This window comes from Anabrus simplex, chromosome 1, assembly GCF_040414725.1.
Source record: "Anabrus simplex isolate iqAnaSimp1 chromosome 1, ASM4041472v1, whole genome shotgun sequence".
In the NCBI taxonomy this organism is placed as follows: domain Eukaryota; kingdom Metazoa; phylum Arthropoda; class Insecta; order Orthoptera; family Tettigoniidae; genus Anabrus; species Anabrus simplex.
In genome coordinates this window covers 405,998,576-406,014,936 of record NC_090265.1, presented here as the reverse complement: position 1 = coordinate 406,014,936, position 16,361 = coordinate 405,998,576, and the positions used below count along the sequence as shown (strand labels likewise).

Sequence of the window (16,361 nt, the reverse complement as noted above, 5' to 3'; positions counted from 1 at the left end):
GGCAAGTTCAGAAGTACCATATCATATATAGGCTATAGCTATTAATACGGTGGGGTCACCACTCCCAGAAGCATTTTATACCTACTGCCAGGTGTAACTTTAGGCTGCTCATCAGGAGTATAGATGCCTTTTGCAACTGTTTCACTGTAGTGCAGACATTGCTGATAGGAGAAAGAAAATAGAACTCAGAGAATTAGAGTAGGTGAAGCTTTATCTGTCCCTGTAATAATTGAGAGGGGAATTCCTCAAGGCACTATTATTGGGCCTTTATGTTTTCTTATATATATTTCAATGATATGTGTAAAGAAGTGGAATCAGAGATAAGGCTTTTTGCAGATGATGTTATTGTGTACAGAGTAATAAATAAGTTACAAGGTTGTGAACAACTGCAAAATGACCTCGATAATGTTGTGAGATGGACAGTACGCAATGGTATGATGATAAACGAGGTTAAAAGTTAGGTTGTGAGTTTCACAAATAGGAAAAGTCCTCTCAGTTTTAATTACTGGATTGATGGGGTAAAAGTTCCTTTTGGGGATCATTGTAAGTACCTAGGTATTAGTATAAGGAAAGATCTTCATTGGGGTAATCACATAAATATGATTGTAAATAAAGGGTACAAATCTCTGCACATGGTTATGAGAGTATTTAGGGGTTGTAGTAAGGATGTAAAGGAGAGAGCATATTTGTCTCTGGTGAGACCTCAACTTGAGTATAGTTCCAGTGTATGGGACCCTTACCAGGATTACTTGATTCAAGAACTGGAAAAAGTCCAAAGAAAAGCAGCTCGATTTGTTCTGGGCGATTTCCGACAAAAGAGTAGCGTTACAAAAATGTTGCAAAGTTTGGGCTGGGAAGGCTTGGGAGAAAGGAGACGAGCTGCTCGACTAAGTAGTATGTTAAAGATGTTGAATCTCATAGGGAACCTGAAATATTTGAAATATTTGTTCCAAATGAGTAAATTTATAATACCAATATAGTTCGTCCGTTATTGGACATTATAAATTTTCCAGCTAACTCATTCCTGGTTGCCAGCGTTTTGCCCCAGTGTGCTAAGTTGGGTTCGTCAGTTGGTAAATAGCTGATGGCCAGGCAGGCATTAAGTATATGTGTGTCTTACACGTATATAATAATTACAACCTTCTCATTGGGTACATAAATATGTAGATTATGCCCTCTCGACACTCAAGAACCCACCATGTAAAGCTGGGCGTAACTGAAGCACTAGGACTCTAGATGCAGCCCTACTACATTCAATATCTGACCTTGCAATATGTTTAGTGACATATCAAACGTCAATCTGACAGGGAAATGCAATTTCTTGAAGTTGAATGGGAAGTCTGATGGTATTAGTGGGATGCACAGGCTGGAAACATACTGGCCCTTGCCATGGCCTGTCAAAATAATGTCCTCGATAATGGTGAGTCTGATGGCTTTGATAACCAGTCTAGTGCCATTATGCAGTCTGGGTGCATCCAAATTGTGCATCAACATGATCGATGTTCCCACTTTATGATGGAGTTTGTGGAAAGAACCCCGGATATTTCTAACAAATTTAGAAATTCCCTTGGATAACTAATGGCCTTGTCATCTTCTATAATGTTGTAACAGCTCCATGATATTCTTATTGATGGAGGGCATGTGTTCATTTGTTTGGAGCAAGTATTATCCGATCAGATGACAGGTAGTTGTTGTGTACGTCAGGAAACACTCTGGAAATGAGGTTATCGGTAGAAGTAACCAGGGTGCCAAAGTTCTGAGAGAGTACAATTCTCTGCTGGTTGTCTGCAAACAATTTCCCTTCACCTATCAAGGAGATTTGCCGAAAACTGTCGTGAATCTATGTCATTGTGCATTGTCATGTTCGGCATCAGATTGAGTTTAATGACATTGTTCCATCATCAGGCAGGCGTTGATCCTGTCAGGAGGGAGACCTTTCTGCATGTTTGGCAAAACCTGCCTGAAGTCCCCGGCTGACTGAACTGCCAGGCCTTCCATCAACTGGTTGTTACTCCCTCAGGTCCTCAGTATGCGGTCAAGTGACTCTAGAGTGCACTTGTGGGCCATGGACTCATCCCACACCAGCAGCTTACATTGATGCAGTTCTAAGTCTTTGCTGATATTGCACATGGCCATCTTGGTCTTGGACAAATTCAGCAGCAGTTTGAAGATCGATTGTGCTGTTTTTCCACCAGGTAACAGTGTGAACACAATTCCCGATGATGCTACAGTTACTGTAACACTGTTATCTTTCCTAGCTTGAGCTAACAGTACTGTAGGTTAGTGATAAAAGTTTTGTCAGTACCCCCTGGGGTGTCTAGAAAGTAAACGGCATCCTCCTGACTTGAGATTTTACCATTAACATACTTGAAGACAACCTGGAACGTTCCATGCATATTGAATGGGATTTCAGGATCGTTACAAAACCCTATGCTCCAGGAAAGGTCCCATGTTATATGCATGAAATTAACTCTGTGCTACCTTCCATCAAGGAAATGTGCTTGATGCCTCTCTGGAGTGCAGTTCAATTGTGAGGTGGGCCTGGTGTTGGTCAGGAGTTTCAGATGCATGCGATACAGCCTTTCTCAAGGCCTGACTGGCAAAATGAACCTTGCATTGCCCATGAGTTTCAGATCCCGACAATTTAGCGTGTCTTGAGACCTGACCGACAAGATGATCCTCGCGTTAGCCAGAAGTTCCAGATATCCACAGATCAGCTTGTCTTGAAGCCTGACTGGCAAGGCAAAACTAGCATTTGTCAGGAATTTCAGATCCCCGCAATTCATCCTGTCTCGAGACTTGACTGATAAGGGGAACCTTGCGCTGACCTGGAGTTTCACTTTCCCGCCATTCAGCCTGTTTTGAAGCCTGACTGACAAGGTAAACCTTGCGGTGGGTAGGAGATTTGGCTGGCTGCCTTGCAGACATACCTCTAGCTTAGGTGATTTTGCTCAGAGAGTAGAGTTTGATCTCTTCAGCATGATTCCTAAAACTATATTGCCATATTTAAGTATTTTCTCTGGATATTCCTAAACTTAAAAACCAAGATTCAAGAAATTCACTCGAGATGTTTTCCCATGATGTCCAGACAGACAGACAGACAGACAGACAGACAGACAGACAGACAGACAGACAGACAGACAGACAGACAGACAGACAGACAGACAGACAGACAGACAGACAGACCAAGTGGGTTGGTCTTGTGGTTAGGGTTGTACAATTATGAAGTTGCATTCGGGAGATAATGGGTTCGAATGAGACTGTCGGCAGCCCTGAAGATGGTTTTCTGTGGTTTCCCATTTCACACCAGGCAAATGCTGCGATGTACCTTAAATAAATCCATGGCTACTTCCTTCCCAATACTTCTGTCACTAAAAACCTTCTAAGTGTTAGTGTGATGTTAAATAAGTAGGAAAAATCCAAAAGACAGATACTGAACTAAACATATTTTCGACTTTTGTACACCTAACCCAAGATAAATACAAATTATGAGACCAAAATTTTAAGTGTACAGAAAAAATAATAATTTTATTTATACAGTGTGTCCCAAAAGTCTCCATACATATGGAAAATGTTATTTTTCTTTTCAACAATCGTGAATATCTCCACTGTTATTTTTAATATGGTAAATATTAACTGAGTTATCAGTATTCATCAAAGGCAATATGAATGGGGACATGTACCTGAGAAGTAATGCTGCTCGTACTCAATGAAGATGGAGAATTCTCGGAGTAATTTCAAAAGGATGGAATGTGTACCAATTACGGGCACCAGTTGAGTGGCCGCCACTATCTACGGACCTCACGCCTCTTGATTTTTACCTGTTTAGATATCTGAAGTCCCTTGTCTACCAGGTGAAAGTCAATAACATACGGTACCTAGCCTGAAAGTTCGCATCATAGAAGTACCGGTATTCCGGTACGTCCCAGGAATATTTTTTTTTGCATAGAGTTTTAAGGGGATTGCTCAATTTAAAGATACTGGAACATAGTCCACACCAGAAATTTAACATAGTACCCTACAAGTGTATTAAATCGTTACCGTACTACTATTCGCCACTGCGCCGGCACCGGTGATTGTGACAAATAGTACCGGTACCTAACAAGTTTAAAAAATGTCATGGATATTTTTGTATTCCCTTAGTTACATTTAGAAGCTTATTTATTTATTTATTTATTTATTTATTTATTTATTTATTTATTTATTTATTTATTTATTTATTTATTTATTGCCAGTAGGCCTACAGATAAAACTTGTGACTTCTGAAAGTTACGACAAAATTTGACTGAAGAATATTACATATTACCCATTGGTTATATTAAATCTTGTGGTTTTATTGTTTTGATTATAAGAAATTATGTTTTAAAAACCTGAATTTCAGAAAAGTATTTTGTAAATTTTACCACAAGTTTTCAAATCAAATATCGAAACTTGTGACTTTTATTGGGAGAAGGGGGGAAGGGGGCGTATGGTTAAAAAGGGTCAAAATGTGTGGGTATACGCTTCGGCATTTAAAATGTTAGAAATTTAACACTGGGTAAAGCACTCTATTGTTCACGTGATATTCTCTTTGCGTGTAGTGAGGTCCTTCTACCGGCTCGGATGAATAGCTTCTGTAGAAGAGTCTTGATCTACTCTACAACTAACAATCATGCAACTTTCAGCATAGCTAAGGTGCCTGAAAAATATATGATGGATATTAATTCTGTATCTCTTTAGTCATAGAAATGTATGATACAATACACTTCCGTACCTACGCTCTCTTCTCGTGGTTTGTTCCCACCTAGATATTCTGTGACGCACCTCTGATAAACCACTTTAAAACCATTGATAAGAAAACACGGTATCTCTAGCTCCGTAGATAAAGTTTGCTTATCATTGTGAAGTGAAGCTTACTAGACTTGCATTCGATCGTTCCAGCAAATTATCCATTGGATATTGGTGCTAACAACAGAATCTGTGAATGAAAGGTAAGTGTCTTACACGATCGTAATGTAGTTCAAGTAAAACCTCTAGCAGAGGCTGCAGAGGTGACTAATAAAGTGTTCTCTTAAGAGGTCTTAGTTTGAGGTTTATTCACTCTCAGTTCTGAAAACGTCATCCATCTTGCAATCTCTTCGACACTCTACTTTTCGTGAAAGTACTGGCACTACCAAGTCTCCCATGGCAAATGCAGTTACCTACACTTCACACACAGTACAACAATACTAAATAAAATTTGAGACGTTAAAATAAGCTGTTTTTAAAACAATTTGCTTTACGTCGCAGACAGGTCTTATGGCTACGATGGGATAAGGCAAGACCTAGGAATGGGATGGGAAGCGGCTGTGGCCTTAATATTAAGGTACAGCCCCAGCATTTGACATTACATACATACATACATACATTATCATTATAGACTGTTATGCCTTTCAGCGTTCAGTCTGCAAGCCTCTGAGAATTTACTAAACGTCGCCACAATCCTCGATTTGCAACTAGTGTTGTGGCCTCATTTAGTTCTATACCTCTTATCTTTAAATCGTTAGAAACAGAGTCTAACCATCGTCGTCTTGGTCTCCCTCTACTTCTCTTACCCTCCATAACAGAGTCCATTATTCTCCTAGGTAACCTATCCTCCTCCATTCGCCTCACATGACCCCACCACCGAAGCCGGTTTATGCGTACAGCTTCATCCATCGAGTTCATTCCTAAATTAGCCTTTATCTCCTCATTCCGAGTGCCCTCCTGCCATTGTTCCCACCTGTTTGTACCAGCAATCATTCTTGCTACTTTCATGTCTGTTACTTCTAACTTATGAATAAGATATCCTGAGTCCACCCAGCTTTCGCTCCCGTAAAGCAAAGTTGGTCTGAAAACAGACCGATGTAAAGATAGTTTCGTCTGGGAGCTGACTTCCTTCTTACAGAATACTGCTGATCGCAACTGCGAGCTCACTGCATTAGCTTTACTACACCTTGATTCAATCTCGCTTACTATATTACCATCCTGGGAAAACACACAACCTAAATACTTGAAATTATCGACCTGTTCTAGATTTATATCACCAATCTGACATTCAATTCTGTTGAATTTCTTACCTACTGACATCAATTTAGTCTTCGAGAGGCTAATTTTCATACCATACTCATTGCACCTATTTTCAAGTTCCAAGATGTTAGACTGCAAGGCTTTCGGCACAGTCTGCCATTAAGACCAAGTCGTCAGCATAGGCCAAACTATTTACTACATTTCCACCTAACTGAATCTCTCCCTGCCATTTTATACCTTTCAGCATATGATCCATGTAAACTACAAACAGCAAAGGTGAAAGATTACAGCCTTGTCTAACTCCTGTAAGTACCCCGAACCAGGTGAAAATGGGAAACTAAGGAAAACCATCTTCAGGGCTACAGACAGTGTGGTTCGAACTCACTATCTCCCGGATGCAAGCTCACAGCTACGCGCTGCTAACCGCACGGCCAACTCCCCCGGTAAATAGGCTTGTTGTGAACACACATGATGTTTTTATTTCTAGCTTATATTGTTCACCGATTTTTAAGTGTTCGTTCCTCACTGATGCACCTCGATGAGGGCGAGCATTATCGTCGACGAAAATGATTTCAGGACCATATTCATTCCTAAAGTGTTGTACAAATGGTCGAAGAATTTCATCGGTATACCGCAGGGTAGTTAAGGTCCCTCGACTACGTAACAAAGGTGTACGACGCCCATGCATAATTCCAGCCCAAAAATGTTGCACCATTACCTCAATATGCACACACCTCTTGAACTTGCTGGTACCTTCCCATCGCGTCCTTTACGTCTGCGCTCCTTTTGTCGTCGTGTATGTGGCCTAAGTAATGTCCGTTTACGAACTGCAAACATAATATTACACCATTCAACCAACTCCTAATCTCCAGTTGGGGAAGACTAAATAAATAAATACTGTACACTGGATGTGGTAAATTCTTAGTTTGGCAGCAAGTGTTTCGACATCGTGTGCTTTGACTGCGAGAAGATTGGCCACCCTGTTGTCGGTGATATGAAATTTAGGGACTCCGAAAATCGTAAAGTAGTTAGTGGGACGTACAATAGGCTACACGAGACTTAGAGAATCCTCACCCCCCCCCCCCCCCATGGCACCACAGCCCTGAAGGGCCTTGGCCTACCAAGCAACCGCTGCTCAGCCCGAAGGCCTGCAGATTACGAGGTGCCGTGTGGTCAGCACGACGAATCCTCTCGGCCGTTATTCTTGGCTTTCTAGACTGGGGCCGCCATCTCACCGTCAGATAACTCCTCAATTCTAATCACGTAGGGTGAGTGGACCTCGAACCAGCCCTCAGATCCAGGTCAAAATCCCTGGCTTGGCCGGGAATCGAACCCGGGGCCTCCGGGTAAGAGGCAGGCTCGCTACCCTCACACCAAGGGACCGGCAGAATCCTCAAAGGAGATTTTTAAAAGAACACCTCTGCCATGTCTCGTAATGATCGCTTTGTTCCCCTCCCTTCTGCCTTTTGAACTGCACCGTGTTCCTTTAACTTTCGATTTAGGCAGTTTAGCAATCACGGAATCCAAGCTTTCATATATCGATCGTGACATAGTTCGATGTTTTGAGACATTTTCCCTCCTATTTTTGAAGGAGAATTGGGTTTATCAGTGATATGTTTTTTAAGCGGAAACCTTTAATGGCTCGTGAAAGTAAGCAACCTTGCACCACTCTTTCATATATTATTATTTACTCGATAGATATAGAAATCATCCACATTATTTTCAGCAGGTGTGCGTTGACCAGCTCCTTAGGTCAATAGTGTCCTCCGCTTCAGAGGGCCATGGGTTCGATTCCCGGCTGTGTTGATGATTTTAGCCACGCCCATCTAGTGAATGCCCCTGTCTTAATACACACATTTACATACAATTCACCCCAGTGACAACCATCACACACACACACACACACACACACACACACACACACACACACACACACACACACACACACACACACACACACACACACACACACACACACACACACACACACACACACACACAAAATAGTGAATACATCCCTCAACATAGGGTTGGCGTCGGGAAGGGCATCTGGCCGTAAAACCGGGCTTAATTAACATGTAATATGTAACGACCTGATGTAATTGGCAGAAGGCCTGGAAGAAGGTATACAGTGTCCCATCACTGTAAAAATTTTGAACTCTGCCTACAAGAAGGCATTCCTCCCACCACCGATTATTCTTCTAGATGTCCGCCTCTGGGTGGAGGCGTTAGAATAACACTTACGCTATCCCCTGCCTGTCGTAAGAGGTGACTAAAAGGAGACCCAGGGGCTCTCAACTTGGGAGCGTGGGTTGGAGACCACGGGGCCCTTAGCTGAATCCTGGCTTCCACATACTTGTGCCAGGCTCGTCACTTTCATCTATCCTATCCGACCTTCCTTGGTCAACTCTTGTTCTTTTTCGACACCGACACTATTTAGGTTTCCGAGGGCTAGGGGGTCTTTCATTTTCACGCCCTTCGTGGCCTTTGTCTTCCTTTGGCCGATACCTTCATTTTTCAAAGTGTCGGATCCCTTCCATTGTTTTCTCTCTGATTAGTGTTATATAGAGGATGATTGCCTAGTTCTACTTTCTCTTAAAACAGTAATCACCACCGCCACCACCTCCATCTTCTAGATATGAAACATCGGATTTAATTTTGGCTCACATCCTGAATGTTTAGCGAATAATTCTCTTCGAATTTCACTATAATGCGTTAATTTTCTTCTACATGGAATATTATTGGGTCGATGCATAAGTTCTTGTGGGATTCTTTGGGTTGGCAACAATGCGGCGTGAAGGGATTGCTTATCGTTATTTCGTTGTTTTAACTGACTCGTGAGTTTGGAGTTTGTGTGTTGTGAAACACAGGTTTTTTTGATCATGAAGGTATTATTTATGTATATTTCAGACAGTGGCGAAGGGTGCTAGTATCCACTGTTACCACTGGTAACAGTTTGAAAATATAAAAATCGAATATTCTTTAATATTAATATTTTTGTTTCTTCGCCTCAAAGGGTCGCGAGAACTGTACTGCAGCCGTTTGCCACCGTCATATTATACAGTAGAGATAATACGCGACACTTCCGGATTTAGCCTTGTTAAAATGGGAGACAATTCGCAAGTGGCGCTGCTAGTGGCGTGACCTGAAAATTAACGCTAAATTCAAATATCAATGGAAATGCATATACGGAAATGGATAAATAAGTTACGTCTAGAAAGAAAGTGTTACTAAGATATTAACTTCAAAGTTGCTAAAGCAATTCTGGATAAATTTATTTAACAGGTTCTTATTTAAAGACTGAATTTAGACATATAACCAAGATGTGAAATGGACTGCTGTGAAAGGGCTTGATCTTTCATTTGTGTATTACTTTTTTAGCTTTAGTATTCCTACCTGAACTTTCACGGCTAGATTTGTCTTTTTTTCTCATTTAAAAGTATTGTATCATCACAATAAGACACTTGTCAATAAAAATATCGGCAAATTTCTTACAACATGATTCAATGAATTTATATTTAAGAGCTGGACAATTTTCCTTTTAATTTGAAGCCTACTAACAGAAAGAAAATCTAAAATTTTACCGTCAAGAACATTCAAAATTTCCCTTATAAGCAATACTTGCCAGTGCATTAGGGTAAAGCAAATTTGCATCGTCATATTGTAACAAAATACATACATTTCTTAAATCACCCATATTTCCTTCAGTGCCTGACAACGCATTACGGCATTCCAAATTGGTATCTTGGAACACAACCAGCCACACAATATGCATATGCATTTTCTTGAATTAAATCAAAACCCACAGATCACACTTACAACAACACATCGGTATTGAAGGTTAACTGATGCACTATACAATAAAATAAGATTATATTTTAAACCAGTTAAAATATGGATCGCGCAGGTCAGAAATATTGGAAGTACTATACAAATTTCTTTGTAACTGGAAGAATATGCAAACACAATATTTACTTACATTTTCTTGTCACCAGGGAAACGGAAGAAAGACCGCGAATCCTTCTGCATTTCATAGTCATTGAAGCCAAACATAGCATATATCTTTCCACTCATATTGAGAGGAGATATAAAGGAATGACACACGCTACTATTTACTTATGTCAACTTAATGCAAACGCATAAATAACGCCAAAAACTTCACAAACAAATACACGTGCTCTTATGACAAAATCAGTAACTCTCAGGTCACTCTGCTAGATAGAGCTGTAATCGCTGTCCCTCGTATCTCGCAGGGTGTCGCGTATTGTCTCTACTGTGTTTGCCACCGTCAAAGCTGAGCGAGAGGCGGTGGTTACGTTTTGAATCTCTTCTAACAGCTAGGCGAGTATTACTGCGCCTGCGCCTGCGCCAAGCAAGACCCCTTTCCCCTCGACACTGATCGGTATCCTACTACGTTCTCCGCTCGTGTTACCACTGTGGAAAGTGGAAACAAAAGCTCATAACGTCGGTGCTGAGCTGCTCCGTCCGTTCGTTCCGCCGCGCTCAACAGTGCATTTTTATATAATTGTTATTGTTTTCTATTATAATACGATGTGACTTTTCTTGTAAAAGTATGCATTTATATTTACTTTATGTTAGGTAAGGATAGCCTATAGTACTGCACAACGTATTAAACATTAAAATGAGTGTTGTCACTTCCTCCTCGAAAATAAGTGAGTTGGTGGACCCAGAATATTCATGTATAATAGAAAGCTTAATGAACACGTCATTTTCGTTAAGAACTTTCGAAGAAAAGAAAAACATAATTGAAAAAGCTAGACCAATGCCTTTTCTTAAAAATTTAGTCAAGGAATTGAAAAGAACAGTACGATATTTTCATGACTCGTGGTACATAGATCTGGTTACGTGGTTGTGCAAAAATGAATAAACTGTACTGTTGGCCATGTGTTCTATTTTCATCAGGAAAGAATGGTTGGAATAAAGACGGTTTGGACAATTTATATAGTTTCAGAGTTTTAAAGAGACGGCATGAAGTGTCTCAAGCACACATCGACGCTGTTACCGATATGATTCAGTTCGGAAGGTCCAGAATAGAGTACAGCTCATAGAGACAATTAACGAGCATAATGAGCTGGTAAAAAATAACACATATTATCAGCACTTTAATAGATACTGCGTGTTTTCTTTCAAAGAAAGGATTACCTTTCAGAGGTCATCGAGAAACTGAAGAATCTTATAACAGAGGTAATTAATTACAGGGAGTTACTAGCATTAATTGCTAAGAAAGATGACATTTCGGCACAATTTAGAAAGATCTACAGTGTTCTCTGGGCTTTCACCTGACATTCAAAATTAATTATAGACGCCATAGCTACTTTTATGACCAGCGAAATCAAAGACGAGGTTAAGAAAGCTAACTTAATTTCCGTTATTTTGAATGCAAGTACAGACGTTTCTAACAGAGCACATCTTTCGACTGTGTGTAGATTTATGTTAGTCCTGAAGGCGAATTTCAAGAGCTTTTTGGGATTCAGTGATGTAAGCGGTGACCGTTCTGCTGTTTCTCTCTCTAAACATCTCTTTGGAATGTTACAAGAATTTCAGTGACCGGGCGAGTTGGCCGTGCGTTTAGGGGCGCGTGGCTGTGAGCTTGCATCCGGGAGATCCCACTGTTGGCAGCCCTGAAGATGGTTTTCCATTGTTTCCCATTTTCATACCAGGTAAATGCTGGGACTGTACCTTAATTGAGGCCACGGCCGCCTCCTTCCAACTCCTAGGCCTTTCCTATCCCACCGCCGCCATAAGACCGATCTGTGTCGGTGCGACGTAAAGCCACTAGGAAAAACACGGTTTTCCGTGGTTTCCCATTTTTACACCAGGCAAATGCTGGGGGTGTACCTTAATTAAGGCCTCGGTCGCCTTCTTCCCACTCCTAGCCCTTTCCTGTCCCATCGTCGCCGTAAGACCTATCTGTGTCGGTGCGACGTAAAACAACTAGAAAAAAAATCAGTGTGGTGAAAAGTTAGTAACAGAGACATTTGACAGGACAGGTTATGACGCAAGGAAATGATCTGCTAATACTGTATCTGTATGCAGCTTGCCTCAAAAAAAAAAAAAAAAAAGATAATTTTTTCTCTGTCCTACTCCATATTGCTAGCTGCTTAACTTTGGCATACCTTTCTTCAATCCATATTAGCAAGTCGCTTAATATTTGTTCATCGACTCATTTATCTTATCTCGTAGGATAAGATAGATTACGTACCTTTTCGTGCTATTTATGGTGTGTATTTTAGAACTCGTCGACCTCATCAGCATTCTTTGAACTTCGTCGTGATAATCTGATCTTCCGGCCAGCGCCTTGTATCAGAACTTTCCTGTAATCTGATATGATGGATATTTCGGCAAATTCTCGAGTGTCAATTATTCATGGTAACAGTGTTACTAGAAATATAAGATACGTAGGCCTCTATATCTGTCATGTTAACGACTTCTTGCTCACTCTTCGATTTGTACATCAGAACTCAAAGCTGGCACAAATTCTAAACTCGCAGATTTATTATTATTATTATTATTATTATTATTATTATTATTATTATTATTATTATTATTATTATTATTGCAGTGAGAAGTTACACAATCTGTAGTCACTACATTGTGGACTGAATGTGTTTCTAGGTTTGCTTTTTAGTTTTAGTACGTGGGACGTCGTGATTTGAAGTCCAGTATACTTAGCGTGGTCTGTGGGGTGAGCCTGCATCTTACCCGGAGGCCCCGGGTTTGACACTCGGCCAGATCAAGGATTTTTTTTACCTGGATATGAGAGTTGGTGCGAGGTCTTCTCAGCCTCCATGAGAATAATTGAGGCGATATCTGACGGTAAGATAGCGGCCCCAGTCTAGAAAGCCAAGAATAATGATCGAGAGGATTCGTCGCGCTGACCATGCGTCACCTCGTAATCTGAAGTTCTTCGGTCTGAGCAGCGGTCTCTTGGTAGGCCAAAACCTATCAAGGGTGTAGGGCCATGATATTAGGTTTGGTTTGGCTGTACTTCGTCTGCTTGATAACCTGTGTTGCTTTTATGTTTGCATTGATTTGCAAATTTATCTGCGGTTAGGATTTAGAAGAAGCTGCCCAGTCGTGGCAGTAGAATTGTGCGCGGTTCACTCGGAAGGTCGTGGGTTCAATTCACCGACAGTAAGTTCACGATCTCCAGTGTCTCCCAATACAGTGCTTGATAAAATAGGAAAAGGATATACCGAGCGTTTTGGCCGTGCGGTTAAGGGAGCAACAGTGAGCTTGCATTCGGGCTTATTTCCATAAAATATTATCTGTAACTTAAGTCGTTATTCCATGGATTTTGAAGTACCAGCCTCATAATCGGTTAATTATTCACTATTCCAGCTCACTAGTAGGGAGTAAAGATGCTTTCCACGGTCAGTCTTCGTATGTTGGCTCTCAGAAAAGCTTTGTAGCGCGAAAAACTCCGTTCTGCATCGCACGAAGTGACAGGAGCATTCACAAATGCTAATAAATCGATTCTTTGTAACTAGAGGTCTTCAATCCTGTACAAGCAGTATTTAATGTTCAATTTCTTGAAGCTAAACAATAACTCAAAACATTTTTTTAACAATCTGCTTTACGTCGCACCGACACAGACTGATCTTATGGCGACGATGGGATAGAAAAGTGCTAGGAGTGAGAAGGAAGCGTCCGTGGCCTTAATTAAGGTACAGCCCCAGCATTTGTCTGGTGTCAAAATGGGAAACCACAGAAAAAACATCTTCAGGGCTACCGACAGTGAGGTTCGAAGCTGATAGCTACGTTACCCAAACTGTACAGCCATTTGCTCGGTTTAGTGTAAAATAACAAGATTGGAAAAACTGATTCCCAACCGTGTGTGAGGAAACACCAGGATTGCATCATAGACGCATGATATCCAGCTTCACGTATCAAGCATTGTTGGTGAGTCATGCTTCCCTGCTCGCTATGCTGCTGTTCCTTGCTGTAGCATATTTCCCACTTCTTCTCACTGCTCTGCTAAACGCTCTTTTTTTTTTTTTATCTGAATGAGCTCTCTTATCTGTGAATCATCATTGTCATCAATCACATTCGCTGCACACGCAGAACATACTACACATCAGTAGAAAATGCCAGGGCATACATTTATAAGCATAATAACAATTATAATATCCTTTTAATATGCCACCGGGCGAGTTGGCCGTGCGGTTTGGGGCGCGCAACTGTGAGCTTGCATCTGGGAGATAGTGGGTTCGAGCCCCACTGTCAGCAGCCCTGAAGATGGTTTTCTATGGTTTCCCATTTTTCACCCCAGGCAAATGCTGGGGCTGTACCTAAATTAAGGCCATAATGCTTGACGTTATATGACTAATTAATTTGTTAGAAGGGCCCACTGATTGAGGTTAGACTTGAAATACTCGAAAGGGGCTAATGACCTCGTGGGAAAAAGCAGACTCAGCACCCATTGTTTTAGAACATACATTACCGGGCGAGTTGGCCGTGCGGTTAGGGGCGTGCAGCTGTGAGCTTGCATCCGGGAGATAGTGGGTTCGAGCCCCACTGTCAGCAGCCCTGGTGGTTTGAACTTGGGATCCACTGATGTGGTTATATGATTCTTTCCTCTATGTCAAATTTCGACTCATTTCGATCGCTGGTAATTAACATAATTGCGAATTTAGCTCCTGTATTCTTGGCGGGTGAATACGCGTCATTTGTGGCGTCCCTTACCTCCAACCAATCAGCGAATAGCGTCACTAATTTCTAAGAATTATGACAGTAAATCTTCATTAACTAATAACTTTTAATATTTGATCATGTTTCTAGAATTTTCCTGATTACGAATCTGTATTCAATTTTCTTTATTAATTCTATACGCGACGTTACTTTTTATAGCGCCTCTTATAATATGACGTTGGCATGACTGCTTCTCCCTGGCGAATTTTACTATTGGTCCATGGCAGAACGAGAGTCTGAAATCTCATGTTTTTTCTTTAAATACCAACCGACAGCTTCACACCCGTCTCCAGCCTTGGACTTTCCCTGACGTCATTCCAAGAATCTTGCGCGCCCTAATTTCCTTGTTCTAAATATCACTTGGCCCTCAGGCTCGGGATTTTCCGTTGACTCGGAAATAACCACCCCCTTTTCTTTCCAACTTGGCAATAATTCTGGGAATACTAATTTTGCTGGCCATTGTGTTTCATAATCTCTGTGGGAGACAGAAGTCTATGTAGGTTTCACGATACCTTCCGAACTGGCCAGTAGGCCTACAATATATAATGTAAGATATTCTGGCTTAGCGAATATGAAATATATTCCTTTATAAATAATTCTAATTGAATGACGCATCTGACGCCCCACCACGGTACACCAATGAGAAGAATGAGACTATTTTGATTTACACAGCTATAATTGGTTTAATCTTAGATTGTAGTAACCGAATATCTGACTTAACATCGAAACGGAACCTTGTAGGTTGTATCTGCATAAGCAGAGAACCTGAATCACATACGTAAGTGGTTTCAAAGGACTGATGATTTTTAGCTGTATCTAATAAAACTTCTATTGTTATCCACAACTTGCGCGAGGTGAAGTATGCACACCTGTCAACTACCATCACAGCGTGGTAATAATAATCCAGTGCACTTTGGAGAAGCTCAGTAATTTCTACTCGCTACTTGACCACACAAGGTTCATTGTCGTGCAAAATTCACAATGTTGAAACCTGGTCACCTTTATTTCTTCATCCTTCCAATCTCTTCACGGAGCACCCTTTGGGAACGACTACTTAAGATCCGTGATGGGCATCTGGCCAACGCGCTCCGTGCTCCTAGCGTAGAGCGCAGGTAAGAGGACCAGCCTGATTGCACGTAAACGTGGAGTGGGAGGAGAAGTGTGTGACAACTGCGTGGTAAACACTGTACATGCACTCATGCAAACAAGTGGAAGTAAATTGGTAAAATATCGAAAAGAACATCGGGACAGTTTAATATAGAATGGGAAGAGTAATTCCTTGCGACACCTTTCAGAAACTGAGCCCAATGTTATGTGTGCGGTTGTATTAACAAAAAAATAAATAAATATGAAAACATGACTGGCGATGAAAGCGTGGCGATAATCAACAGTAGTATAAGCAATGTATTTTCTTTTTTTACACTTTATTACGTCGCACCGACACAGGCAGGTCTTATGGCGACGATGGTATAGGAAAGGCTTAGGAGAGGGAAGGAAGCGGCCGTGGCCTTAATTAAGGTACAGCCCCAGCATTTGCCTGGTGTGAAAATGGGAAACCATAGAAAATCATCTTCAGGGCTGCTGACAGTGGGGCTCGAACCCACTATCTCCCGGATGCAAGC

General features: G+C 41.2%; 1 protein-coding gene across 1 annotated transcript in view; it reads left to right on the top strand.

Moving 5' to 3' along the window:
- The first annotated feature begins 4,866 nt into the window (after positions 1 to 4,866).
- Positions 4,867 to 16,361, top strand: part of LOC136856858 (leucine-rich repeat neuronal protein 1) — an 81,036-nt gene continuing 69,541 nt past the window's right edge. The window contains exon 1 of the mRNA XM_067135056.2: positions 4,867 to 4,970. Coding sequence (XP_066991157.2) covers positions 4,964 to 4,970 — 7 coding nt within the window. The 5' untranslated portion in view covers positions 4,867 to 4,963. The remainder of the gene's footprint in view (positions 4,971 to 16,361) is intronic.